Source organism: Acipenser ruthenus, chromosome 39 (assembly GCF_902713425.1).
Source record: "Acipenser ruthenus chromosome 39, fAciRut3.2 maternal haplotype, whole genome shotgun sequence".
NCBI classification, from domain to species: domain Eukaryota; kingdom Metazoa; phylum Chordata; class Actinopteri; order Acipenseriformes; family Acipenseridae; genus Acipenser; species Acipenser ruthenus.
The window spans coordinates 1571322-1598576 of NC_081227.1; the positions used below are offsets into that span (position 1 = coordinate 1571322).

The following is a 27255-nucleotide window of genomic DNA, read 5'->3' on the forward strand; positions in this document are numbered from 1 at the left end:
TATGGATTTTTTTTAAATGACTTACCCAATCAAGAATCCTCCTAAATGCATACAGTTAAACCCGTATACCTTTACATATATAACATGAAGTGCTGCGCTGTTCTACAAATACTACTAGAAATAAGGGCTGTTTAGATAGTCAAGGTTATGATAATCAATCAGAGTTTTACTGTAACAGCTAAACTGTGTGTAACGCCCAGGCTAGTAAGGATAAAGTATTCTTTAGGGCGATAGATCAAAGTAGATCAGTGAGTTAGTTGTGTACAGTACGTTTCATATCACATGAAGACTGAATGCTTTCCATCTAATAAAATGTTTTACTTCTGTTTCAAGCGCCAGAATAAAACTGCCAAGTCAACGGTGCAGGTTATTGTTTTTCTTTTACAACCTCTTTTTTTTTTTCTTTTAATGTTACGTTTTTTTTTGTGATATTCTATGTCCTAGTAACTTTTGTTTTCAGAACATTTTGAACATTTATTACAGTTTAAGAATTCATTTTAGTGTAATTGGCATTCATGGTTGATTGGGTATCATGTAAAAATGTTTTTTTTTTTTTTTTTAGCATTTCCAAAACCTTAAATTGTAACCCGAGTTTGAAGAATGATAATGCATCAGTCACAATAAAACCATTCTGCTCAACAGGTTAGTTGGCTGCGACATGCTGACCAATTCACAAATCACACAGAATGGCTTAGACCCCGGGCAATGTCAGAGTCCTGTGGTGTGAAAAGTGTGAAAATACAAAACGATAAGCCGGAATAAAACCTGCATGTGTCTTTCACATAATACACTGGAAATTTAAGAGCTTTGTCCATTATATTGCATTCTCTGAACCAGACAGTATCACGTACTAGACTAGAAGTGAAATACCCTACGCCACCATGTAGTGGTACCTTTTTGAAAAATTCTCTTTTACTTATAAAGGTTTGTATTTATAACCACCTATTCTTCCGAACAGTAGAACTACTATTTCAGCTTGGAAATGGTGAGACACGTTATTAGTGGCTGCTGTCCGATTCAGTAAGCTGTAACAAAACATTATGAAAGGATCCAAAAGTTCAGTTCTTTGAGTCGAACGTTTTCTTTTCTGTTTTAACTGTCCCCTTACAGTTTTACAACGTTTGCCGTCATAGAGCGGTTGTTTTTCCAGGCTAGATCAGCCAATAATTATTTTAAAGCAAGCCCAGCCATCTATTGCACAGCTGTGGATTTCCAGCAGTACAAGAAGAAACCCGACACCCGGTACCTGTTGACTTATTTTGATGAAGTCTGGGTTTAAATACGTGTATGGCAGGGAGCTAGAAGAACACCCCTTGAACGCAGGTCGAGCGCATTCAAAGAAAAAAAATAACTGGATTGAAGAAGCTAGGCAGGAAGGTCGGTAGGCATAGCCCGTCTGTTTCCAAGAACAGTTTAAATGGCTGATGAGACCTGATGTCGTTATACTCTGCACCTCTAGCCTTACCCCTTTACCTACCAGACATCTGTTTTTCTACAGTGTCACAAAGCGTTTTTGGCAGCGTGTTTGATAATGAAACTGTGCAGAACCCCCACCCCCCTTTTAGATTTGGCAACATCAGATTTTCCAAGCAAAAATGTTGAGGCCAATTAGGAAGCAGTCCAAGTGCAATACAGTTCTCATGCTTATGTTCTTTCAGTGTCACATGAAATCAAGGACTGTATTAACCGTTGAAAGGGTTTGTTTAAAAAAGCAATGGCTTAAAGACCCTGAGTAACACCCTTTTTCCATTCTTGAGAGATTCAGCAATTCATTCCCAGTTAATGTGCCGAATCGCCCTTGATTTGTTTCAGGCAGTATTTTTCCTTAAAATAAACATTATACCCTGCAGTCTAATATCTGTTGATTACACTTTTTCATATTTATTCAGAATGTGTTTGTGTACTTTTGTGCCTGTAGTTTTATTTTAATTTAAAACACAACGAATGGAAACAATAGTATAATCTACAGCTATGGCCAAAGGTTTTGCATCACCTAAAATTTTAGGATTGAGACAATTAAAAAAAAAAAAAAAAGTGTGTGTATATATATATATATATATATATATATATATATATATATATATATATATATATATAAGAACACAATTTAGATCTTTTATTTAACATCATTCAATCAAAGAAACTACAAAATGACATCGCAAAAGTCTACTGGAAGCCATAATAGTAGGCGGTTTCATTTTTCCAGCCATTAATTGTTTAATGTAAGCTGGTAAGGCAGTGCCCGTCGCTGCGACGCATAGCCACAAAGCTTAACTGGCATCCTTTAATATACTGTACTTGTTTCACATACATGTCCCTGCCAATCTGCCGTGCCTGAAGATCCCGCAGCTTGAACCGCTCTTCTGTGTTTGGGTTTTATAGTAACTATGCATATATTGTGTCATTTTACAAGCAGCTGTAAGTCATGCCATCTATATGAAAGAACCTGGAGTGCTAACTGTTGCGTAATCCCAAAGTTAAAAGTGGCTCCAGTTTTTACTCAAGGTGCTAAAAATATCTTGACAGACGAGAAACGGGATTATTTGTGTTCCAGTACTGTACCACCTTGAATTAGTATCGCTTCCTGTAACACTTGCCATTACTGTTTCTGTTATTGCACGAAAGCGTAGTAAATAGTGGGTAACAGATTGCTTAAAGCATCCATTTTCCTTCCGCTCTTTATCAGTAATATAACAGCACACATTATAAACAACTGATTTCCAGCAGGAAGGGTTACAATCTTCTTTTATTACCTCATAACATTATAAGTGATTATAAACCACAGCAAACAAAAAAAAAAAAGCAAAGGCAAAAGTGGATAACTGTATTGAAAAAACAAAGCAGCCCCATACAATTGGTGAGACAGACGTATAAAGACACAGCCCTGAAAAGACAGACAGGCAGACTATATCCATGAAAACTGATTATAAACAATAGAAAAAATGATTGCATGTATTTCAGATACTTCACAGTCAAAGCGGTAAATGAAAAGTTGCTGCTGGTTCTGAATCACTTCCTGTGTCGTAGTTCAAACTTGCTCCAGCGTTCTAGCTGACACCAGGCCCTGCAGGAAAGGTACCCGGAAGCAATTCATATCTCAAATATCTGCATCGTGCTGATTTTTTGTTATCATACACTGTAGATGAATCGCTTTTGGGTGTAATCTGCTAAACTGTTTTTCTGTTTTGTTTTGTTTTATGCCTCAGTTTTGTTCATAATAAGGTCTTTCAGAGAGTTATTGTGTTCACAATGTCGAGTATGACAGGCAGACACATGAAGGTCCCCCTTCTTTGAACGAGGACCGTAAAACAGGCCAGTTAAGTGCAAACCAACAATGGTTCTTTATTTATCATCACTAACGTGACCAAGACAGCTGTTTGGAAGTTCCAGCAAATGTGCTGACCTTTCACAGGACCAGCATGTATTGAGTTACAGAGCTGTGGTAGGACATGCAGTATGTGGTTTTAATGGTGGCATCTGAAAAAGCTGTTTGCTGTCCTGGGTCACCCCCTTCCACGTGGCTGGTTTGTCCTACAGTGTGCAGGAATTTAAATGTCACGGAACGTGATGTATCCAGAAAAGAACAGACCTCCGAGAAGCTCCACAATAATGCATGTCCCTCACATTGCGGAGGTACAAAAGTCTGTTGGTATCTCTCATTTAGACTTTCATAGCTGGTTATGCATAGCACAAAATAGTTCAGGTCTAGAAGGTGCTTTGCTGTTGTTCATGTCACATTTTTCCTCCTCCTAAGACTCAGTAGCAGTTACATTTAGGGACTTAGTGCAACAGTATATTACGGAGAAAAACTTAACTGCAAAACAGACTTTGCTGCTGTGGATTTTGTAACCTAAAATCTGAATCAAATTAGGTCATGTTGCACAACACATGCTGTATAGGAAAAAATACGTTCTGAAGTACAACTGACCACTATACCTGCTGGTTAGCAGACAAAAAAAAAGTATGTTGTGCTTTAGTTCATCAAATACCTTTTGAAGGACATGTATATATAAGATTGTACATGGGATAACATTTACAGTATAGTCTAGTCTGCTCAGAAATATCTTGTCTGGCTGTAAATACAATTCAAATCAAAGGCAAGACAGGATAACAAGGACTGTCATTTCTTAATGTTTTTACCACTTGGACAGTCAATGTGATTTATGCCAGACTTTAACTTTAAAACTGTAGATGTACTTACAGTCAATGAATGATAAATAACATTTTGCAGATGTTGCTAGAGATTTTTTTTTTATTTTTAAGAAAAAAAAATGGTTTAGGAGTAGTTTTTAAAAAAAAAAAAGAAAGAAAAAGATAATTGGGCACACTAAATTCATTAAAAACAAATTTGGAAAGGTAGTCATAGAGAATACTGTAGTATATGGGTTGCAGTTAATTGCAAGAAAGTAAATCCATCGAGGGGTTCTGTGACATTATAAACCACAAGAGTAATTATTATTATTATTATTATTATTATTATTATTATTATTATTATTATTATTATTATTATTATTATTATTATTATTATTATTATTATATATTTTTTAATGTCACAGAGCACACCAGGACATAGAATTATGACTCTGAGATTTGCAGTATTATTAATTGATAACCAGTGATTCAGGAGTGGTAAGCCCTACTCTCTAAAACACATTTCAAAGAAAAGACTAGGAAGAGGGTAGAGGCACTCATAATTAGTATGTGCCACTAGATTCTTGTAAAACTAATAAGAACAAGCATGACATGTTTCTAATTTGTTTATTTAGCAGACGCCTTTATCCAAGGCGACTTACAAAGACTATGGTGTGTGAACTATGCATGAGCTGCAGAGTCACGTACAATTACGTCTCACCCGAAAGACGGAGCACAAGGAGGTTAAGTGACTTGCTCATGGTCACACAATGACATCGGTTCTGTCTTGCACAAACACGTGAGTCCCTATGGGGTCAGTTTGACCTTGCAGTCAGAAGGCAGCATGTTTCACATCTGCAGGAAGCTGTGGTCCCCCCTGGTTGCCAGGCATTCTTCAAGCTTACTGCTGCAGTACATTTTAACAAGGAGATGCACGCTGTCTGAAAGTGCCTCCGGCCCTACAGTAACCTTTACTTTCTGCTAGTTATTTTAACAACAGGAAAAGGGACGGTGTTCAAAGGAGTATTGGCTGTTACTTGCACTAATTGACCAACATTTAAGAGTGGAATTAAAATGATAGAATGTCAGTTAAATTATTCTGCTGTGTATGCAAATATATAAGCAAACTATTTGGCAACAATCATGGGAAAGCAGACAGAGCTAAGTGGTCCTGGAATGGCAATGTGTGCCGGAAACGACCAGAAAGCACAACTCTGTTTGCCAGCGGGTCTTAACGGATCAAGCCTGGAGACATGTGCAGACCCAAATCACTAAAACCTTTAGTTCTGGGCAGTCAGAATAGTGTGTTCCTGGATCACTGCGAGGAAGTTTGAAGCAAAAAGCACCAGCCAAAACGTTGTCTCATAGACCGTAAAAACCGTGGAACATAAATGAAGAACAATTGAGGAACAATACACCTTCAAGGCATGCAAGTAGATATAAAATGGGGTTAGGGTTATTACTAGTTTTTAGGCAACCGACGATGAGCAACGCGATTCTGAAAAGATGGAAGTCCTGCTCAAACAAATCGTGGCCATCTTACACATTGAATGCAATAACACCTGCAGCCGCCTGCTTCAGTCATCCAGTTGCCAGGTTTCATTGTGCTGCTCTAAAGAGTTTTTAAGCTGGCCTGTATCTGACAGTTAGGTACAGTAGTAGGGAAGATAGTCATCCTTAGCAGAATTCCAGGCGTGAGATTAACACTTTGAAGTTGTGCTTTATCTGCGGTAAGTTAGAAAATAAACCCTTTTATGTTTAATTGTTCATTTAAATACAGTGTTTCGGCTGTGCAGATGTTTGATATGACGTGCTTGAGTAAAACTTTTGAGTTGTATCCCATAGTTTGTCTTTCATTTTAATATTGATGTTGTTTAAAATGTAGCCGTCATAATGACTGCTGGCGGCGTTTTTATATAGGAGTATAACTGTGGCGGGTTTAGTGTTAAGCTGCAGTATTGGGAGCTGCCATAAACAGGTGTTGTGATGTTTGGAATGCAGTACTGTATGAAGTTAAGCCTGGGAAATGTTTTTATATTTTGTATGGCACCTTATAAGCATAGATGATGATGAGCCATTTTTACATTCCGTTCGTACAGCAGATCCAGCTTCCTCAGAAAATACCGTACTTAGGTAGTCTGTGTTTTCCTTTGCTATGTGTCTGGAACTGCCATTATATCACTGGTTAAGTAACAGTTTTCTGTTCCACTTTGTGACACCATTGTACATTCAGAGATGTCATTGCTCAGAGCAGCTGCAAGGTTCTTCTGTTCAGCCCTAATCACTGCTGTAAATCGATAGTCTCGGAATACCCTGATGGCTTTATTGCTTTTGTCTGAAGAATTCTGGCTTTTTTGTAGTCCCAGTTTTCATATTTCCCAGATTTTTCAATAGTATTTTTGGCATTAAAACCTATATTGTAAAAAATAAGTGAGTTTTTTCGAGACTGAAGATGTTGAAATTGATATAAAAATGTGTATTTTTGAATCACAACATGTTATTGGTTCATATCACTATGTTTGTTTTTTCACAAAAGGGATTGATTCAATTGAGGATACCTTATATACATTATACATAAGTGTGCATTACAGTGTATTCCACAAAGGTCAGAATATGATTTTTTCATTCACCTAACTGAATAATGCCAGCTGTGAAGTTGTGTTGAGTGTCTGTGTGCAGTTCTGTCTATTTTCATCTCAGCCACCCTTGGGATAAATGGTGTCCACGGCCACTTACTGTACTGTATGTTATTCCAACCACATGTATATAGCGTCTGTTACAATGCCCCTGTGCGCTAGGGTGGCAGTCCTTGAATGTTGATGCTCTATCTGCTTTTAGGTGTGTGCTCAAGGTTTTTGTCTATAGATTAAAGCCTTATCGCCACACTTAATACTGTATGTATTTGTGTATTAACTTTTATATAAACACCCATTATATTAGTGATATTATTATTATTTGATCCTAATTCGGAATTTCATTTTTCAGTCCATTTTGGCACCTGTGTTTGGAAAACAGATATATAAAGACAGCTAGACAGGTGCCTGGAATGGTCTGAAGATGTTTATTTTTCCAGGCTAGCTTCAAAGCACCCGAGTTGAAGAAACAGACTAAACAGCAGGGGCCAGGAGGAGGAATGTGCACAAAGTACACAGGCACAAAAAAAATGTGTTGACAATAAATGTCTTGATGATTCCCAGAACTTGGGTCTATCTCGGTGTTGCTCCTGTCTCCTTTCTGAAACCTATACCACTGAATACTGCCATTCATTGCACTTAAACAGTACTCCGTATACAGGGCATAAACAAACACAAATGAGACACTGTCGTATTAAATCAGATCCCTGCTTAGCAAAGGACAGGCATCGATGGACCAGACAGCCTCTTCTCATTCCCAACCTTTTCTTACGTTCTTAAAATCTGTAAAGCTTTCTAGTTCAGGTCATTTTACATCACACTGTACTAAAAAACAAGGCCATTTGATTGTATTTGTCCTGGATACCCCTGATGTTAAAGTTGGGTTCACGTCTTTAAGTAGGTAGCAGTCGTGTGATGGCTAATCCGTTTAGACAGCAGTGTTTGCCACATATCACGTTTGTGTTTTAGGTGGCTGGAGGTGCACATTGCAAACCTGACCAGCACTCCATATTGGGTCACCTACCTCAGGGTGCTCCAAGAAGCCATTTGGCCGGGAGGATCCTTACCAACACGCCCCAGACTAATCCCAACACCAGAGCAGAAGGAGGAGACAAGGAACCGGTGCCTGGAATGCCTCATGAAGCTCGTACCTGGTGAGAGAGTGTGTGTGTGTGTGTCAGCTTGAAGAGACCGGCTAACCTACAGACTTCTCCCTGCTTTTCACCTCTGGGGGTCTGGCTTCAAATCCGTCTCAGGTCACTTTTGGAATGGGTTTTAGCCATCTCTATTTTGAGAGAGGTCCAGGACTGAATGGAAAGGGTGTTCAGGTTAGGGTTGAGGTGTAGGGGGAAGCTGCCTGACGACAGTGCAATTGTCGCTTATGTTTCCTGAACAAACACACCGACAAGACTAGAACTGTAGAGAAGTCTGTGATCAAGAAGGCAGGTAAGTAAGTATGTGGTGAAAAAGCCAGAACGCACAGCGATGTTCAAGAAATGCAAAAACTCTTGCTGTCATGAGTTACCGTTAGTGACGTGTGATTACATTTCCAGATTTTAAAAGAAAAGGACATAGAGAAGATGCACTTATTTTATATCCTTAAATCACACGTTTGCCAAGAGAGTTCAAAAACACTTAATCTTTTGAATAATAAACAAAAAAGGGAAACTATCAAGCCAAACATGTACTTAATAAATGAGATGTTAAGGTGCAGTTCATTTCATCTCCATCTCAGTTGTGCCTTATGAAGGCTTAATCTTCCTGTTGAACTTGTGTGTAGATAAGCTGTTTGACGCAATGCAGCCGACCCTCATTCATTTATCTTCACTGATCCCCAGCGCTGTGTCATGCTGCTTAGCCCTTTTAAGTCCACATTAGTCATTGTGGAACACTACAGTACTAGAAAGAGATTGATGGCGCGCATTCTAACTGTGGCATCGTGATTGATTTGAAAACTTCTGGGGGGGCTGTCCTGTTTGTCCAGGGGGTTCTGAAGGAAAGCATGGTGGTTTGATTGGCATTGTTAAATAAATGGACATAAGCCAGCTGTTGATTGATTATACAAATTGAAAGTGGCTTCCAATTGGCACAGTTTACTTTGTTTTTCAGTGTTTAGTATGTAGATTTCTGTCCAATTCTTGAAACCTTTTATTTAAAGTGTTTCTAAATATAAAGAAGATATTTTTCTTTGCAAGACATATTATTTTCTTCTTTAAAGTTGTTCTATTGAAAACATTCTGACTATAAAGCAAGACAATACACCATGCAGAACACTGCTAATTATATAACGTTGCAATGTTTATCAAGTAAAAGTCCTTCTACAGTCACCACTGCTAAGCAGTAGCATCACATGTTGTTTAGTAAATCATACTCATCTGTATCACTTGATTGAGTGTTTTAAAATGATGGAAGATCTAAAACACCTGAATTCTTTCTCATGCAGTATACAACGCTGTATGTTTCTTGCTCTTGTGTTTCCAGATTTTGTTCCGGAGGTCCTGGGTGTGGAGAAGTACAAAATGAGCTGGCAGGTGGTGTTGGAATCTCTTCAAGACCCCCATATTAACAGGTGGGAGATGCATTCTCCAGCGGGTCGAGCGATACCTGTGCAAAATCTTTAACATTTGCTTTTTAAGTTGCCAACGTAATATGGAAAGTTACTTACAGCTGTAGCAAGTATAATCTGAACCCACTTCCAGTAAGTTTGGTGTCTTTTTTTAGGTGAAGAACTGAGATCCTGATTATGTATTAACATAGCCTGAGAACCAACAATATCTGTACTGCAAGTTTATTTGTATGTCAGTGATTAAGAAGAGACCCAGAAAAAAAAAAAAAAAGTTTCGATTTCAATTGCCAGGATTTAGTTTAGATACGTTTAAATGTTTATTGTACAGTAGATTGTTTGCCTACAAAATTTTTTTTAAAAAAAAAGGTTTTACTTAATCAGACACATGCATTTGCTTTTCCAGTTCATTTTAACTAGGCTCTCAAGATGGCTGTCTGCATATAATAATAATAATAATAATAATAATAATAATAATAATAATAATATGGCAACTGGATACGATTCTGGATACCATATTTAAAAAAAGACACGGATTTTGATTTGAAGTGCTGCATAGCATTGTGTTCTGGGAGTAATTCCATGCTGAGCAATAACATCTTGCACTTCCCACCTCTATAAGCTTCCTCCAGTTCAGCTTGAAATTATACTTACTGTATGACTTCACTGGTTAAGAATCAACAGAGCAGGAATCAAAACAACTGGCGAGCACAGATTCTTTAGAACAGCCGGGAAGGTAATGGGTTCTGGGCATTGATCAGAGTGTTTGTCTTTCATCAAGATTATTATACCAGAGTGACATTTCCAGCACCTGCTTTAAAATAGCAGAGCGCTTCGCTTTCAAAATGTTTTAATATGAATGAGTCACAGCCTGCAATTGTGATTTTTCTTTGACAGCAATGCCATGAAATGCACGGCCATGTTGCATTATATATAACTGTCCTACAGTGCAAGCTTATGAAAGGTGTACACTGTACATGCGTCGACTTTGCAACTTCATAAAACCTGCCTCCCAGTCGGGTGCATTTGCATTGGCTGTCAATCACATCAGAAGAGCACAGAGACTGAACTCAGAAGAGGCTGGCCAGTCCAAGACAGGCTTCCGGTATAGATCTGTTGTCATTGCGTGTGCTACAGGTGTGCATTTGGCACTGCTGTCAATGCAGCGTCTTTCAACGTGTACAGAATCGATGGGAATTACATTTTATATCAAGAGAAAAAATAGTGATCTGCATCGTCTTTTTTACTCTTTTGCATTTGCCAGATAAGTCAAGTCAAGTGATGCTGCACATGCTCCATGTAAAATCACATGCACTGCAGCAGGTAGCTGGGAAAGAGTGGAATCGCACCGCTCCAGAATAAAGCCTCGGAGCAAACGGTATCACTGAAGAGTTAGGGGTTACATATTGATTGCAGCAAGTTCTTTCTGGAATTAAACAACCGGAGGCTCATTTATGAGAAGCGGGTGGGCTTCCTGCACATATTTTCTTGTGGTTTCTGGAATTGGCGTGTTTTGTCTGCTGTGAACAGCGGATAAAGATGCTTCTCATGTTACAGTTGTCTCACTGTTTAGGCCTATCTGCCGTGCTGTTTTTCTATCTATGTGCTTGCTACAAGGTTCAAGTAAGAGGTCGAGGTCAGCCCTTTTGCTAATCGTTCGCATTAACATTGATCCTTTTTTTTTTTTTCTTTTTCGTTACGCAGGCATCTGGTTTACTGTATGTGCGATCTGCTGCTGGAGTTTCTGGTCCCCGAATCTTCAAACGAGGACTTTCAGAAATCTCTCTTCAAACACCTTTCTGGCAACACGGCAGCATGAGCCTGCGCAGGCAAGAAAATCGGTTTTCAGTGCAACCGACTCTCACTGCTGCTCACACAGTGTAACCGCCTGGTGTTGCAGATCCTGCTGTGAGCAACAGAGATGGAGTCTTGAGGCTACGGTACAGTCGGTCACTGACTGGGGCTTATAGAGGAGATGCAAAGCCAGCAGCCCATACATTTACTCCAGCAGTCTGTCTCAGCCTGCACCTTTTAGGGCTGGCAAACTCAAGAGCCTTTTCCACATGACCCCTGTGAAGCCAAAATCATTTACAGCTGCTCTGAATTAAGATCATATTGTCCTGCTTCAATGCATACACACGTTCTTATCATCTTGCATTATAGGCTACCTATTTCACGTTTTTGAATAACTGTTGGATCTTTAATGCACTAGTGTTCGTCAGCCTACCGTAGTGTTGTTCTATGCAGAAGTTTGTCTGCCATGGAAGGTGTAATGTAGTGTCGTGTCGTTCCCACCCCCCCCCCCCCCCCCCGCAATATGCCAATAAGAATATTGTTTGTTTTTACATTGCCAAGGAGGTTTAACAAAGAACAGAATATGCAATCCAGCCGTTTGGAGCAATGATCTAGGAATAAGATACTGCACTTTAAATATCACAAAGCTGATTTTATTCCGCTTGTATAAAACAAACTGTCTGAAACACCGTACTGTGTGTCTGTCTTGTGATGTTCCGAGCAAACCTTTGCAGGTGAATTATCTATGCTTTCCAAACAAAAAAATTAAAATTGTATTTAAATTCGCAAGTGGTTCATTTAAAATATTTAGTGTGTTAAATTATTTCAAACCGTACAAATACTTCGAAATCCAAACAATTGAGAGCACAAGCATGTTTAAAAAGGAGAACATTAGAACAAACAATACAGTAAGAAATATACTTTGAATATCTTAAATTAGAATTCGTATCATTCGACCCATAATGGATTGGTTCCAAACGGCTCTGGAATTCTTTTTTAGATGGTAATGCTTTTCTTTGTGCTCATGACTGACCACAATCCCTTGTAAATCTTGTGTTGGGTGTCTTCGATGTTCTTAGCGATCATCACACAAATATATACGGGTGGTTGTAGAGTTACTTGGCCTCTGTGTGCTGCTGCTGTGTGAAACCCATTCCAAACAGAATTAAAATGATGCCAGGGAGCTTGGCGGTGCTGAATGTGAATGCCACGTTTCCATTCCGCAACATGGAAACAGTCTGAATCTCACCTTGTTCCAATATCAAACTGGGTCTGCAGCCAGTTCCCTCTGCAGTGTACAGTCCAATCTGGTACTGGAAATTACTCAGTCAGTCAAAGATCAACCCATTGGTTATTTCTGCTTCAGAGGTCCAGGACTGAACGAGCGAATGCGTTCATTGCACCCAATGAATTGTTATCAGCTTAAACCTTTCTAATAGGGACAATTCATTTCTATTCAAAAGCATAGCATTCCGTGTGGATTCATTCACAATATGTACAGCATCACCTAGAATTTTAGGATTGAGACAATTAAAAATAAAATACTAATAAATGACAAAAAAGCTATATGAACATAATTTAGAGCTTGTGTTTAACATTGTATAAATCAAGTTCCTTGTGCAGGCACTGTATGTGCTGTATGTGCGCTATGTTTTAAGTGTAACCTGCTGCATGTGTTTGCACTGTATAGTTCTTGTATTGGTTTCAAACTCGTAAAGGTTTCTTGCTTCTATAACATTGACCGGAGGATTTGTGAAGTAATGTGTCTTGCATAAATAAGCTATGTTGAATATGTTTACAAATAATAAAAACACAATGAAGGTTCGTATTCCAGTCTCTTCTACTTCTCTTACCAGCCATGGGATTTGTATTTTTAAAAGATGTTTGTACGGATTTAAAATGGATATTAAACAGGTATCCATTTAAATCAACTGTTGTTACTATTTAAGCGCGACCTACAAATGTGGACTTTCTGTGTCCGCATTCGGTTTCAGTGTGTTTCCTGACATACCTTATTAGTTATGTTGGGCTTATTTTCAATCCCTGTTATTTGCCATTAAACAATAGGTCAGATAGATGTCTTACCTGTTGTGATTAGAGTTAACAGTTTGTGCTACTAGGGATAGCACAGAAATGCAACAGAGTGATACAGCATGTTCACCATTTCCTTAACAGGCCTGTTCAAATGAGCTTGCATTTTGGAATAGATGGTGCCAATGACATCTGATCCATTATAAAGTGACTCATGTATTATGTCTTCCAAAGTCTTGTTTTAGGGATTAAAGGGCTAAAGTGACGTGCATGCCATTGTTACGCAGGTGCTGTGACACTCACCACAGTCCAACTCTTAATGTGTGACCGATGTGATGACGTGACCTTCATTTTGCAAAGTACCACATGTGTTGTTGCTATTTATTTTTGGTAGCCAAACACAATCCGCCTGCATTAAAGGCAAAAATTCAAGTGCATTTGATTTTACCAGTACAAGTTATAAATAACATTCACAGTGGAGCATGGAAACTTGGAAAGCAGAAACACCGAAGGACAACAAGTTTTAGTTCTCCCATCACTGCACAGAGAGCTGGAGCTGAGTGTTTCAAGTGGTGTCACCATTGGCCAGTAGAGCGACATTCAGGATGCAGCATTTGCATAGTACTGGGGCATCACAGTGTTGTTTTTAGGAGTAACCCAGGGATAACCTCGGACAGGGGTTGATGCAAGCTGGAGTGCTTCCCCAGTTGTGTAAAATGTTCCAACACAATCCAGCTGTGTCTTATCCTGGCAGGGGTGAAGGTTGGCCTTCCAGCGGTCAGACAATAAGCAACAAGGGTTTCCAAAACCCTGACATGTGTTGTTTCCATTAAACATACAAATTAAAGACTAATAACTGTTTCCGTGCATTATGATCTTCGCACACTCCAGTAACAAGGGAAAAAAAAAACTATTATTGTTTTTATTGTTTTTTGTAGATGGAATTGAGCTTCTTGTAAACACTGTATCGGTCAATGTCACCTCATTTTCCACTTCACAAAGTATGATACAGTACAGTTTACATCTGTTATAAGCCATGTGGAAGAAAGATAAAAGATTTGCTGTTATTTTCTGTAAACAACTATTTGGTCAAGTCCTGTGTCTTGGAAATAACTAACATGCAATTCTGAGTTGGGCAAACAATATGCATAATTTAAAATAGTTTGCACTGTATTTATCAGCAATATAGGCTGAGATGTGCAATATTGGTTCATGTTTGTGGTGATCCAAGATTGCTATGTCCGTTCATCACGTCTGCAAATCAGAACACACCTGTGTCAGCGGCTTTTAAAACTGAATTCACACCACTGTTACTACTGGTTAAGGACTTCAGTCCACATAGGACCACATAGGTGTGACTGGTAGAAACTAAGAAGCAGACTTAGAGTCGTATCACTATATTTCCAGGTAGTTAAAAATGTACTTTGTGGTTTGCCATTTACCAAAAACCCTCAGCAATAGACTAGGGATAAGCATGTGGCAATTCTTACTGGATGGGTTTTCTCTGCGGATTACTAAATCACGGAGAGTGATAAATGTTTGGATTGAGGCAAACATGACATTGCTTGCACTGTAGAGCAGTAATGTGGTCGATGATGAAGAGTTTTAAACCATGGCCACACTCCAGTTTGAAATGAAAAACGAAATATCTGAACAGCTAGGAGAGAGTGGTTCCAATAGCAAACAGAGCACAAGGTCAGCACAGTTATGCATTGATTTTAAAAGGGCAAAAGCTGACATGAGTAAGTCTGTGGTTTTGTGAGATGAAAGCTGTATAATCATCACCTTTGACCTTCTATGTATTCTCCTGTACATGTGTTCTGGAAATGGATTGATTTCTGTACTTTCATGAACTTTAATTGTACAATCCTTGTCCAATGAATTTGGTTTCCTTTTTGACATGTGATAACTTACTTTTGCAGTGTTTTTTTCCCAATTCCTACATGATTATAGCCCAGGGAGTTTTTTTTTTTGTAATGTTTTTTTATAACATTGATAGTCCAGTTTGATTACATTCTGCAAAAATCTTTCAGTATAAAACTCCTTCGTTTTCAACTCTTTACAGTGCTTACTTACGCCTGCCTATGCTTTATTAAACTTCGCTACACTTTTACTATGGTAAACTGTTGGGAGGGTTATTAAAATTGCAGGGTGGAGGGTCAAATTAGGATTACAAATGAGAATTACAAATTAGACCTAACAGCAAGTGTACAGTTTACATGAAGCTAGCAGTGGGGCGACCCTTATATAATCTGAAAAACAGATTTCCAGATTATAAAGAAAGGCTGTTACTCTGTGCAAAACTGTTTTTAAACTGCACACTACACCTTATCCAGGTGCTTCTGATTAAAAGCGACGTGCCTGCAATGTGTTCAGAAATAAAAGAAGAGCAATCCATCTCCTGCTAGGTCGGTTGTGGCATTAGCCACAGGCTGAGTTTTTCTTCAGTGTGTGTGTGTGTGTTGTTTTTTTTTAAGAGTCTCGAAAGTGTCAGCACATCTTGATAAAGCTGTTTGATCTGAGATGCAGATGTGGGTCGCTGGCTACGTTTCCTTAACATCTGGACGCTAAGGCTGCAACGTTGTTAGCAAGTGTAAAGTATATAGGAGTATCTGATTCCTATCAGGATATGCGGTCGGCGATGATACCGTATGTTAAGTGCAGGACCGGCGCACTACCCTGATAACTGATGTGAGGTGGCAGTTCATATACGTTTGACGACCTCGACGTTAAATAGGAATGTAACACCCGCAGCTTCCTTCAGGAAGCAGTGGAAATCAGCAGAATGAACCATCACAAATAACATCAGTAACTACTTGTACTCCTTCAACAAAATAATGAAATACCACAACATAAATACACTCAAATCAGCTTGCAGCTGGTCACCCTCCGTGCCTATTTCCTGGAAGAAGTTCCAATGCTTCCTGCTGCTGCGTACCTTTGTGATAAATAATGCAATAAATTAACATACAAATAGAGTTCGACAAGCCTACAAAATATCAATCAGCACTTCAGCACCAGAGACACAACTCATAACTGGAATTTTTAGGGCACTGGTGACTTACCCTGGGCTGCATCAACCACCTATGGTTGATTAAACTGGGATTACCCCTAAAATGAAGTGGTTATCACAGCAGGGTATACAGCAAAGGTTTTTGCATTACCTAGAATTTTAGGATTGAGACATCATTTAAAAAAAACAAAAAAAAACTATATGAACATAATTTAGATATTTTATTTAACATCATGTAATCAAAGAAACTTCAGAATGATTAGTAGTACAGTATTTCATGTTAGATTTCGAAGTGCCACATTTTTGTCAATATTTTTTAATTTTTCGTAAGTATATGTGAATCAATATGTTAACATAAGCGGTATGTAATTCAATATGTTAACGTAACATTATTCAGCAGGTTTCATTCGACTTTTTAGGAAGCAAAATCAGTTAATTCTTTAGGGTAATGCACAACTTTTGGCCATAGCTGTAGGGCGATCAAATCAACTCCTTAGGTCAAGTAAATACTGATTGAAATGTTTCATCAAGTTTCTTTTTGTTTTGCGGCAGCACAATGCTGTGCAAGAGAGGGTGGCAGTGCTTACTAATATAAGGACACTTTGGATGATTGGTCTAGCCTGGGGTACATATATCTACAGCAGGCAACCAGAATACAAGAGCAGCTCCTCACCTCAACAGCACTTCAGCACCGACAGAAAAAAACAAATAGAAAGACATGTGAGAAGATGCAGCAAGAACTGCTCCGAACGATTGCAAACATTAGAAATACATCTGAAGCTACTTACTCTTAAATGTACCCGTTATATATGAATATACAGTAGAAATAAAAATTATAATTATGCTCTCTGATTTCGGTATCCATAACAAATACTGGACCATCATACAATGCACTACTGTTGTAATGTTTCCTTTCATTTGGAGACAGTTTTTACCATTACAGTACTTTAAAACCTACTGCCAAAAAGACTGAAACAAAAAAGCAACTATGTTCAGTGTCAATTATTTTACGACATAGATAATCTAGCAGTACTCACATTGACGCAAGCCCTGGGAACACAAGCACACACACACCACAACAGTCCAGATATTCCTAATGCATAACCCTAGCAACTTCTGTCTACACCTGTCTCTAGGGCAATATTTATATTGAAATTACCACCAAATTATTGTGATTTCTCTGGGACCAATTCCTTCCTCTACTTGTCAACACTGTGTCATGCTGTTTCTATTGTATTTACTGAATTATTGCAGGCACGTTCTCCTGGGTCCTAGCGAAGCATTGTTGCAGATCAATATATATTTCTTGCTAGAAAGCTAGAATGCATGGCACTTTAAAAGCCATCATGTTCTAGCCTCATTATTATACCATACCTATACTGGTACTTCTGTCATTGTCAATGTACAGTACTCCAAACGTGTACTGTTCATTGTGAATCATGAAGTTAAAAGCGAAATTCACATTGCAAGATGTCCTCAGAGTACTGTTGAAGCAGACCTATTAGCCCCACACATTAGATTACAATCCATCGGGAGAGAATTGTGAGGATCTGGAACCAACTCTCCAGTAATGTTGTTGAAGCTGACACCCTGGGATCCTTCAAGAAGCTGCTTAATGATATCCTGGGATCAATAAGCTACTAACAGCCAAACGAGTGTCGTTTGTAAACTTTATTATGTTCTTATGTTCTAAAGCACACTATGTTATATAATACTGTATTATATAATGATGATACTGGATGTCAGGTACTTCAAATAAACATAAATACATAAATAAAGAAACACTGAACCCTTCCAAGCAATGCAGCTGACACCAATTTGTACACAAAGGTGCCAATTATTTTGTTAAACCTAGAAAGGTACAGACTCTGCTATTTCCCAACTTGCCTGCAGGTGGCAGTGCGGTTTAAGAAATGGCAACCTCAATAATGGGGGATCTATGCGGGATCTTATTCCAGCTACTGCTGTATGTCTGCTAACAGTTCCCACCTCTAAATCATCAGACACACGATTCACACGCTTGGACAATTCCTCCGTTCAGCCAGAAAACGTTTACGGTTTAAGTTGCACAAGCTTTTGCAGTGGGACACCAATGTTACTGGATTTGGTGGTTGAAAAGACATCAGCAGTGGTCACTGATATAAATGAATGCCTGCATACAGTATTCTATATATGTTACTGTTTAATGAGGTTGAGGACCCATTGAAATCGCAGTCCAAGTTAAGATCGTTAGACGTGAACCAATGGGTGTGGTCTCAGTGAGAATGGCATTGGTTCAGATGCTCTGTATAATGAGAAAGCCATTGCATAGGCGCTGGAACAATTTTAAAAATGGGGGTGCTGAAAGCCATTGAACAAAACTGTAACCCCTGTATATGATGGAAGCCATGCAAAGCCAGGGGGTGATGCCGCGCCCCCAGCACCCCTGGTTCCAGCGCCCCTGTGGCATTGGTTCAGATGCTCCCTACAATGAGAATGTCATTGGTTTGAGAAGCATCCTTTCCTTCTGATGTAGTTCAACAGAAAATGCAGACATGTTCATAGGTAACAGAACTGATTCGGCAGTATTATGCAATACTGTCAGATAGTTGTTCGTGCAGTTGAGAAGCCAACTTTTTATTATACCTGGTATTATACCATGTATTTGAACACATATGTAGTACAACAGTCAATCATTTGTATAGTGCCTTTGCATTCACTGAATCACGTGGTAAAAGCAGCATTCACTGCCGTAGGCCTGGAGAAACCGAAGGACTTATCAGGAACAGTGCTTTCCTGTTATTTCACAATTCGATCATTTATAATACTCCATTAAGTGGATCTGATGCCTTTGTATTGAAATTGTCACTTATTGAAATCAAGTTCTATCTATTTACGATGTTTCTGCACTTTCCTATGCTTAGGCATACCGAAGTAAAGTCGATAACGGTTGTTCAGATCATGTCAATTCATCTCTAGAGTCAAATCAAGAGTCCACCATTTCCCATGGCCCTAATTTGGTTCCCATTATGATGTCATGCAACACTTGAGCACTTTGAGAGAAGACACATTCAACTGAATGAGCCAGAGGGCGTAAATCAGAAATAGACTGGCGATTATCAAGGCACAAGGCTGTTCATTTTCAGAAAGAGCATAAGGGGGACATTCACAAATCCACAACAATAGGCTTCACCTCAACAACTAGGCCTCAGGATTAAAGATGGCTGAAGTGTGCACTTAAGACTGAAAGCATGGCAATTTCCGGAACTTTGGCATTTCATCTTCTTTATGGAACAAGAGTTCTTGAAGCTACTTTGTGTTTTTTTTTTTTAACTTTGGTCCTCTTTCTTTTGCTTTTATTTTTTCACCTTGTGAGAACCGAGGCCTAATCCTTTTTGTGACAGCTTAATGCAGTTACGGGCTGAGGTTGACATTTCTCATAGGAGCTGCTGAGACTCAGTGTGAATGGCGCAATGGGTGACAGTAAGCGGGCTGCTTGCCTGACCTTTGAGGGAACAAGTGGTATATTGGAAGAAGAGGAAGGAGGAATACGCTCAGCCTCACACGTACACATCCGGAGAGCCTGAAAAGTAAGCCAGCTTCTCTCTGACTTAAAAAGACAAGATTCATTGAGAGTGACACTAATCAAACAAACCCAAAGAGAGCTATTGGCTCGGAAGTCTGAATATAATACAAAGAGCAGAACACACTGCGTTCGGTGGGATAAAGACATGGTTGCTGTTTATTTATCTTAAAGGCCACAGGCTTATTTGTAACTGTTTTAAACTGATATTTACTGCCCTGTGATGAATTACTGCATGAAACCATTTTATAATACGGCTCTTGTAAAAAGAATATATATATATTGAAATGGTTTACTACCAATTACAATATGTTCCCACAAATGACAAATGGTTTATGAAAACAAGTCCTTATTATTGGAACGATTACCATACAAGAAAAGATTTTAGAAATCATATTTAAAAAAAAAAAAAAGCTTGTTAAAACCGAGGGGTGTTTTCATTTTACATATTTGTGTTTTTATAGTATTCAAAGACTTTATGAAAAAACTTTTTTTCCCCCCTCTTTTGAAGCAATAGCTGACAACCATACATATGAAAATGCTTTCTGACTGATGTTTTTTATGCCACCATTGACAAAGTGGGGTTTTCAGTTAATGTAAACCATCATTTATAGACCCCCCCCCACTATCTTTTTACTATCAAACCATTTTGTGTTCGCCTACTTATCATAACCTTTTATGTATTGTTATTATTAGTAATAGTGAGATCTGCATTGCATACCTGCTGTGATTTAACCTGTGAGATAAATAAGTTATTATTTGACATGATCCACTGCTTTTCAACATTTCCACAACACTGCCAGTCTTTATTCTGCTTTAATGAAAAGTCATATAATGGCTCTGTGAAGTGCAAATACAAATAATAAGTCGGACAGACCGTGAAGTTGTTGGTTTGGATATTCAACGCCAGCTTTACAAACCATTAACTCTTGGCCTGTGGCGCCCAGCAGCTGCATACGGTTCAGCCTTGAACTGCTGCTTTTACAAAAAGCAAGGCTTTTACACACTACAACCAGGGGGTGGATGTATTTGTAATGATCTTTTTATTTTTTTCCAGGACACCCTTGTAAACAAAGTCTCGGACTCAGTCTTTTGTTAAGATTGGTGCATGTCAGTTGTATCTGGGTTGCTACATGCAGTGAACACAATACACCCAAACAATTAAAAGTGTATTAGGATTCTGAAAAAAACACGTCTCTAGTTCATACAGTATGTTATGTTTTAATACTGTGCATTCATATTTCTTCTTTTAATTATCTCTCCTTTACAGTACAACATAAATCACTGAGGGTGTTCTATAAGGAACAAAAATGTTTCCATTAGGTTCATGGAATAATAACACCACCAGTGGGTCAGCGGTCTTGCTCGTAGGAGATGTGTTAGTTGGGGGCTCTGACAGTGTGATAGATGGGAGTCGGGTGAAATTAAGCACTGCACCAGTATTTGTCTTGGATAGAATTACAGTGTAAAAATCACAGCATGTAAGAACCCTGCATTAAGAAATAAATACTTGTCAGGTGCGGATCTAAATAGTGCAATAAACAGCTGAATAGACTTTTAATAATGTGGCAGAGTTCAATGCTTTATAATTGGATTTCATTCACAGCCAACCTGGGCTAGTTATTATGCAAATTCTTGGGGAACATGTTCATTGTGGTTTTGAATACAACGAAGGAAGAAGTGGGGATATTAAGAGAGACTAAGGCTGTTTTTGCTTGCTTTCTATTAAGAGTTGCAGAACTGTAGCTGTCAACCTGGTTGACCACTCTGTTGTGATCAGCAGTTATCCACCCAAGTTTGGGAGTTTCCTTTAGGGATAGGAAGGACCCGGTTTACGTAGGTAAAACCTTTTTGTTTGATTGGATTATAAAAAATGATACATGCAGGGAATGTTTCTGACACCTGAAGTATGTTCAAACATGAATAAAAAAAAGAAAGTTGTGTTTATGAACATATGAAAATACAACTGTGACAGCTTATCACGATGAGGGATCTCTGTAGAAATCTCCCGATGCCTTTATAAACAGCTGCTACTCCTAGTGGGCACATTTTGAGGCCAGTGTTCTATTGGATATTTATATATGATCTGCTATTTAAAATATCTTCAGTAACTGCCTTGGCACATTTCTATCCATAAAACCTTGAAATGCCAGCATGTCCCTCTCTGAAGCATGTGTTAGTAATTCGGCACATTGTAACTGGTTAAAGAAAGCAGTAATGAGATGAGCAGTGTGCCACACATTAAGACAGCATATTGTTCATGGACAGATTTGAAAATCGCACAGTGTTTTCTAGGAATTTGAATTCTGTAGCTGCTGGCTTTGGAGCAATTTTAGTACACTACCATGTTGCAGTGTGGAATGAGACACCACATACCTTAACAAAAGAAAACATTCCCTAAAACTAAAGCAATGGAGCATCACAGGTTGTCATGGTGTTTGTAATAATCTGCGCTGTGTCATATTAGAAAAATGCACCCATTCGTGCCAAACAGCTGGGCATCATTTTTCTTCTTTCTTGTTTTTATTTTACTATAAAAGTGGGGTGCTTCCAGCTCTCTGTCATGTTTTGTCCACATGATGAGATATAAGCTTTGATACTCAAGCAGAATAGAATAGAGGTCCTCAAAACAGTGGCCTTTAGGCACATTTCTCACAAGTACAGTGTAGCAGCTAACAATCACAAAACTCAAATACTGATGTATTGGTAAGGCATCTAAAGTCAGCACAATGTACTCTGTGTAAGTCATATACTCAGTGCACGGGAAGACATCTATACACAGGATTCTGACAAATCTTAAACAGTGATTCGTTGATCTCCCATACAAGTACGTGGTTTATAATTAGCAAAACATGCCCGACACTCCTGATAAAATTGCCTTGTAGTCAACACAATTGCACAATCCAATATTATCAGAAGTGGTTCTTGATTAAATGTTCCCGGAAGATGACTAAAGGCTCCAGCGGGCTGGGGAAGGTGTTGGCCCCCTTGTCTAACCACAGAAGGATTTGCAGCCCAGGCCCTGGCAGTACGTGCATGTAAGTAAGTTCTACTTTGCAGACTCGGTTTGCTGTTCAGCAGTGAAGTGTCCCTACAAATGTGAAGCTGATAAACTGCACGAGTCAAGTTTCACTCAGACTTTTCAGGACAGTCTGTGCCTGTGAAATATTTCTGTGGGGGAAAAAACACATACACACACACACACACATAGACATAAACAGAAAATGTCACAGTTCAGCTTGGCTAAACTATCTAAACTCAGATACTGCACAGTCATTATTTTTCTGGTAACCTTAGAACATTAAATCTTGAATAGCAGCTAAGTGGATAAGGCTGGTTTTATAGATGCTGTTTAGGTACTGTACCTTATGTTAATTTAGGTAAGGTAGTCCATAATTAATGCAAATCAGGGTCTGTAAAAAAAAAAAAACAGCCATAGATTAAAAAAAAACAAAGGAAAACAAAACTAATGTTAGAGGACCCAGTATAAGAAAGTGCTGGAAACTCGACACACTAAGCTGTAGGTTTGCTTCACAGCAGTTGTGTATATTTTGCTAATTCTCCGTTACGCAAGGGTTATGCTCTTATGCAAGTGAAATGTAAAGACGTTTGTGTTCAGCATGTCCTCCCCACAATAGGATATTTGTGATTAAAATGACTCTGTAAAAAGTTGTGAATAAAATAGCCGGGATTATGCTGTGAACAAGTGAAGCAGAGGGAGACATTATCATTGCGTCACATTCTCCCCTCTGTACTTCCCTTGGTACACAGTAGGTAGAATAAAATTAACCTTAATCTGAAAAGAGAAGTTGGTGGCAATTGAATCCCCACTGAAAGGCCTGGTTTCATGGATATCCCAGCCATCCCCTCAGGCTTGCAGCCTATGAAGAACAGGTTGCTCTGGCAACCGTGTAAGCCTCAGCTCTATGCATTTTGAGGCCTAATGTCTAATCTGAGGTAAAATGTCACTGAAAACTAGGCCCCAGGTTGTCAACTCACAGCCAAGACCATCTAGTGAGCACATATCCAGCATGAACCTTCTGGTTGCTGGGGCGAAAAGGCTTCTTTATCTCTGCAGGGAACGGCGAGCTGTGCAGATGAAACTGGGACAGAGAGGGAATTGCTTTCTAACAGACTTCCCCCTGGTTAAAGGGCTTTTTATTTTCACCACTTCAAAGCTGAAGTGGTAGGAGTAATAATGGGAAGATTGTAAGGCTCTCAGCGAGGAAAGGCCTCAGTAACTGGTGTGTGAAAAACTAGCAACGGGATTAAAATGTCAGCTTCCTGGGAAATGCTTGATATTAAACAGTTTAAATTGATTACCCAAAGCCTGTTGTCAGAGCCAGATTTTGGGAATCAGAGCACTGGTTCTTTGACAGTGTAAATGAAACCTGTCATTTTAAGACAGAAATAAAACAGTGCATATAATCCTCTTTTGAATGAAAAGCAAACCCATTGGGCTGTAAAAAAATAAATAAAAAATAAATCCTTAAACAGGTCCTTAAAGTTTTGTGAATAAGGCCCAATATCAGCTACCTGCAGATAGATATTTTATATATTTAGAATGTTTGACAACTTGAGGTCTGAGAGCTGAGTTTTTAAAGAGTACTAGGGAACAAGTTTTTTAAAAAAAAATTTTTATCAGGATTTGTAGGATTACCCCTACAGATATAACTATTATAATGAGGAATAGGAAATAGCAGAAGAGGTGCTACTTATGCATTAGTCTGATAAACAATATCAACTGATTGCAACTGCCCACTTTTATGTTGCTGGTAGGATAAATTGTAAAAGATGGATTTGAGGTCCTTGAGTGCATCACCAGGTAAAACGCAGCTGTGTGGTGCACAGGGCGAGTCATACAGTGCTGGTTCGCGTCTTGACTGTGTGAAATAGGCCAGTTTTCGCTGGGGACTCTGAAGGCTTTGGTGCTCCCGAGGGTTAGGGAGGTAAAACCGGCAGGGACTGTTTCTCCTCATCGCTCTACAGAGAGACCTGCTGGCCAGAGTCCCAGTGAGCTCAGAGCGGACATCTGCAGGGCTGGCCTTTGTCCTCCAGAGGTCGGTAGCTCGCTGACATCTGCTCTCGAGTTCCTGGGTGATAAAAGGAAGCTGGTCTGGTTGTGGGATTGGAGAACGCCCCCTTCGGATCTGCTGAGCCATGTGGGGAAAAGCGATTGGGCATTCCAAATTGGGAGAAAATCAGGGGAAAGATTATAATTCGACACACTAAATTAAAAAAAAATGGATCTGATCTACAATAAACATCAGAACCATCAAAAACAGATGTTATATAATAATAAAAAAGAGATACTTTACAGCCAACTTCGGTGTGTTCCATGAGTATTGGGTAATACGCTTGGGTTATTTCAACTGTAATCATTTACTGAAATTTACGTGTCAAATGTAAATTATACACCACAGAGAAAACAAACTGCATTCCTTTACTACAATCAATTCATCATTTTCCATTTCCCAGCATTTGTTTGTTTCTTCAAAGTTTGTCATTGGTCTCATTGTGTTCTCTGCTATTTCATACTTTACAAACATCAGATTTGTATCATCTTTATCCAATGAGCCGTGTTCTCCTGTCTTCTGTACTTTTCTAGAAGATCTTAAATGGTGTTTGAGCATATTGCAGCTTTATATGGTTTGTGTTTAATTAAATAAAACATGACAGTGTCATCTGTTTAAACTGCACTTTTTAAAACTGTTGATCAATTGATTTTTTTTTTTTTTTTTTTTTGGAAAATCCTATAATAAAAATAATAAAATGTTAAGGGCTGATTTTTTTTAAGTTTCTAAAAAAAAAAAAAAAAAAAAAAAAAAGGTTAGGTTATTTATTTTTTACCCCGTTTTAAAACAAACCTTAATCTTTTAACTTTTTAGAAAGTTAACCTTAATAGAAACACTAAAATCCTGGTTTTGCGTTTGTTTTCCTTTATTTATTTTTTTTCTTTTAGCAACTTCATCCATATTTCAGCATCTCTTCTTACAACACAATCAATGACGAGCTGCTGTTCTTTGATTATCACTTGCAGAAGATATTTCTGTGATTGCGTAATGCTGTTCCATCTTGTATCTGTAGGTCTGGTAATCAACATGTTTTCAATACATTGACGCTTGTGCTGACAACACTTAATAAAACGGCTAATATACCCCCAAACACAAGGCTGATGTAATCCATATGCACTGGAACACATGGGAATTATTAGGGTTGCTTTGCTTTCCTCACACCAGAAATGAAGTAACATATTGATATCAGTGGGAACAGGTCACACTGTATGTGTTGAGGCTTTATGTGTGAAAAAGGTTCTACAACACATTTAAAACCCCAATGTGAGAGAATGGGTTGGGTTGGCATGGCGACGCTCACAGAGGAGAGCTTTTAGCAGATAAAAACCAGTGAGAAATGAAATCAAGTAGAGAAACGTTTCTCGTGCCTGTACTGATTAAAACTACAATGTTACACCAAATTAGGAAGGGATTTGTTTTGAGCAAGCACATCTTATAAGAAAGTCAAGTTACACCTAGTGTTTATATTGGTGTGATTATCTGCTGTGGTGGACTAAAACTCTTTGGAAGCCCTTGTCAACCCCTTTCAACGTTTGGACAAAAATGTTAGGGACTTTTTTCTCTCTCCAGGAGAGGGCAACAATAGCTACAAGGGATTTCAACCCCTTTGTTAACCCTGACAACAGTACAGAACATTGCAGAAAGAGTCTAGAGTTCATCCAAACCCAGCCACTAATCGCTGCATTGAAACTCCATAAAATAGTCCTGTTCCTGGCTTGCAATCACACTGTGGTAACCGGTCTTGAGCAAGGCTGTGGTAGATGCCTGTTGTGGTTCAGCTAGACCTCCTTCTGTTCTTTGATGTGGCCCAGGCAGCTGTGTTTGGTGGACTTGCAGGCCTTTCCAGCACGGAGTACAAATTGCAGGGAACACGGCATGATTGACAGCTCTCTGTTCTGTGAGGCCGTTGCACGGCAGCAATTATGCGGTTCATTCCAAGGCACAGATTGATGTGCTTCACAGCTCGGAGATACGGAGATGCAGAAAGCTTCTTTCTGGTTGCCTGGTGTCCTGCTTTTCTGGTTGCATGTTAGTTTCGAAGTCCTTTCATGTGGACGGAACAGCAGTAGCCTAAACCGCAATAACAAAACCATTTTTTTTTTTCCATTCATTATTCCAGAAGTTTCCCCAGACCCCTTAGACTCATATGAAAAGGACCAAAAAGAAACAGGACTTGCAGCTCACCCTATTGTGATGCGACTATTTTTCTAATCTGTGAGTTACAGTATCTAGCTTCCCGGCAGCAGGTCTGCCCTCATGTTAAATTGACTGCTTGGTTAATGAGATACTGGCAAGCAATCATAATAATCACAGCAGTTTCAATCTAAAAGGGATCCACGTACAGCTCAGCTACGTACTGAGCTGGTACTGTATATGTTACTGATTTCAAAGGTTATGGAGAATTTCAAAAAAGGAAAACAAACATGGGACACTCTTTGGACTAATAGTTATTT

At 38.9% G+C, this 27255-nt stretch overlaps 1 protein-coding gene across 3 annotated transcripts in view; it reads left to right on the forward strand.

Moving 5' to 3' along the window:
- LOC117397104 (sorting nexin-19) overlaps positions 1-12949 on the forward strand; it is a 39700-nt gene extending 26751 nt beyond the window's left edge. The window contains exons 10-12 of one of the 3 annotated variants that reach the window (XM_059009837.1): positions 7734-7918; positions 9208-9333; positions 11032-11168. In XM_059009837.1, the coding sequence (XP_058865820.1) occupies positions 7734-7918; positions 9208-9287 (265 nt within the window). In that variant the 3' untranslated portion in view covers positions 9288-9333; positions 11032-11168. Of the gene's footprint in view, positions 1-7733; positions 7919-9207; positions 9334-11031 lie in introns of those variants that run through there. The other 2 variants (XM_034912783.2, XM_059009839.1) reach the window with 2 other exon arrangements.
- Positions 12950-27255: the final 14306 nt, after the last annotated feature.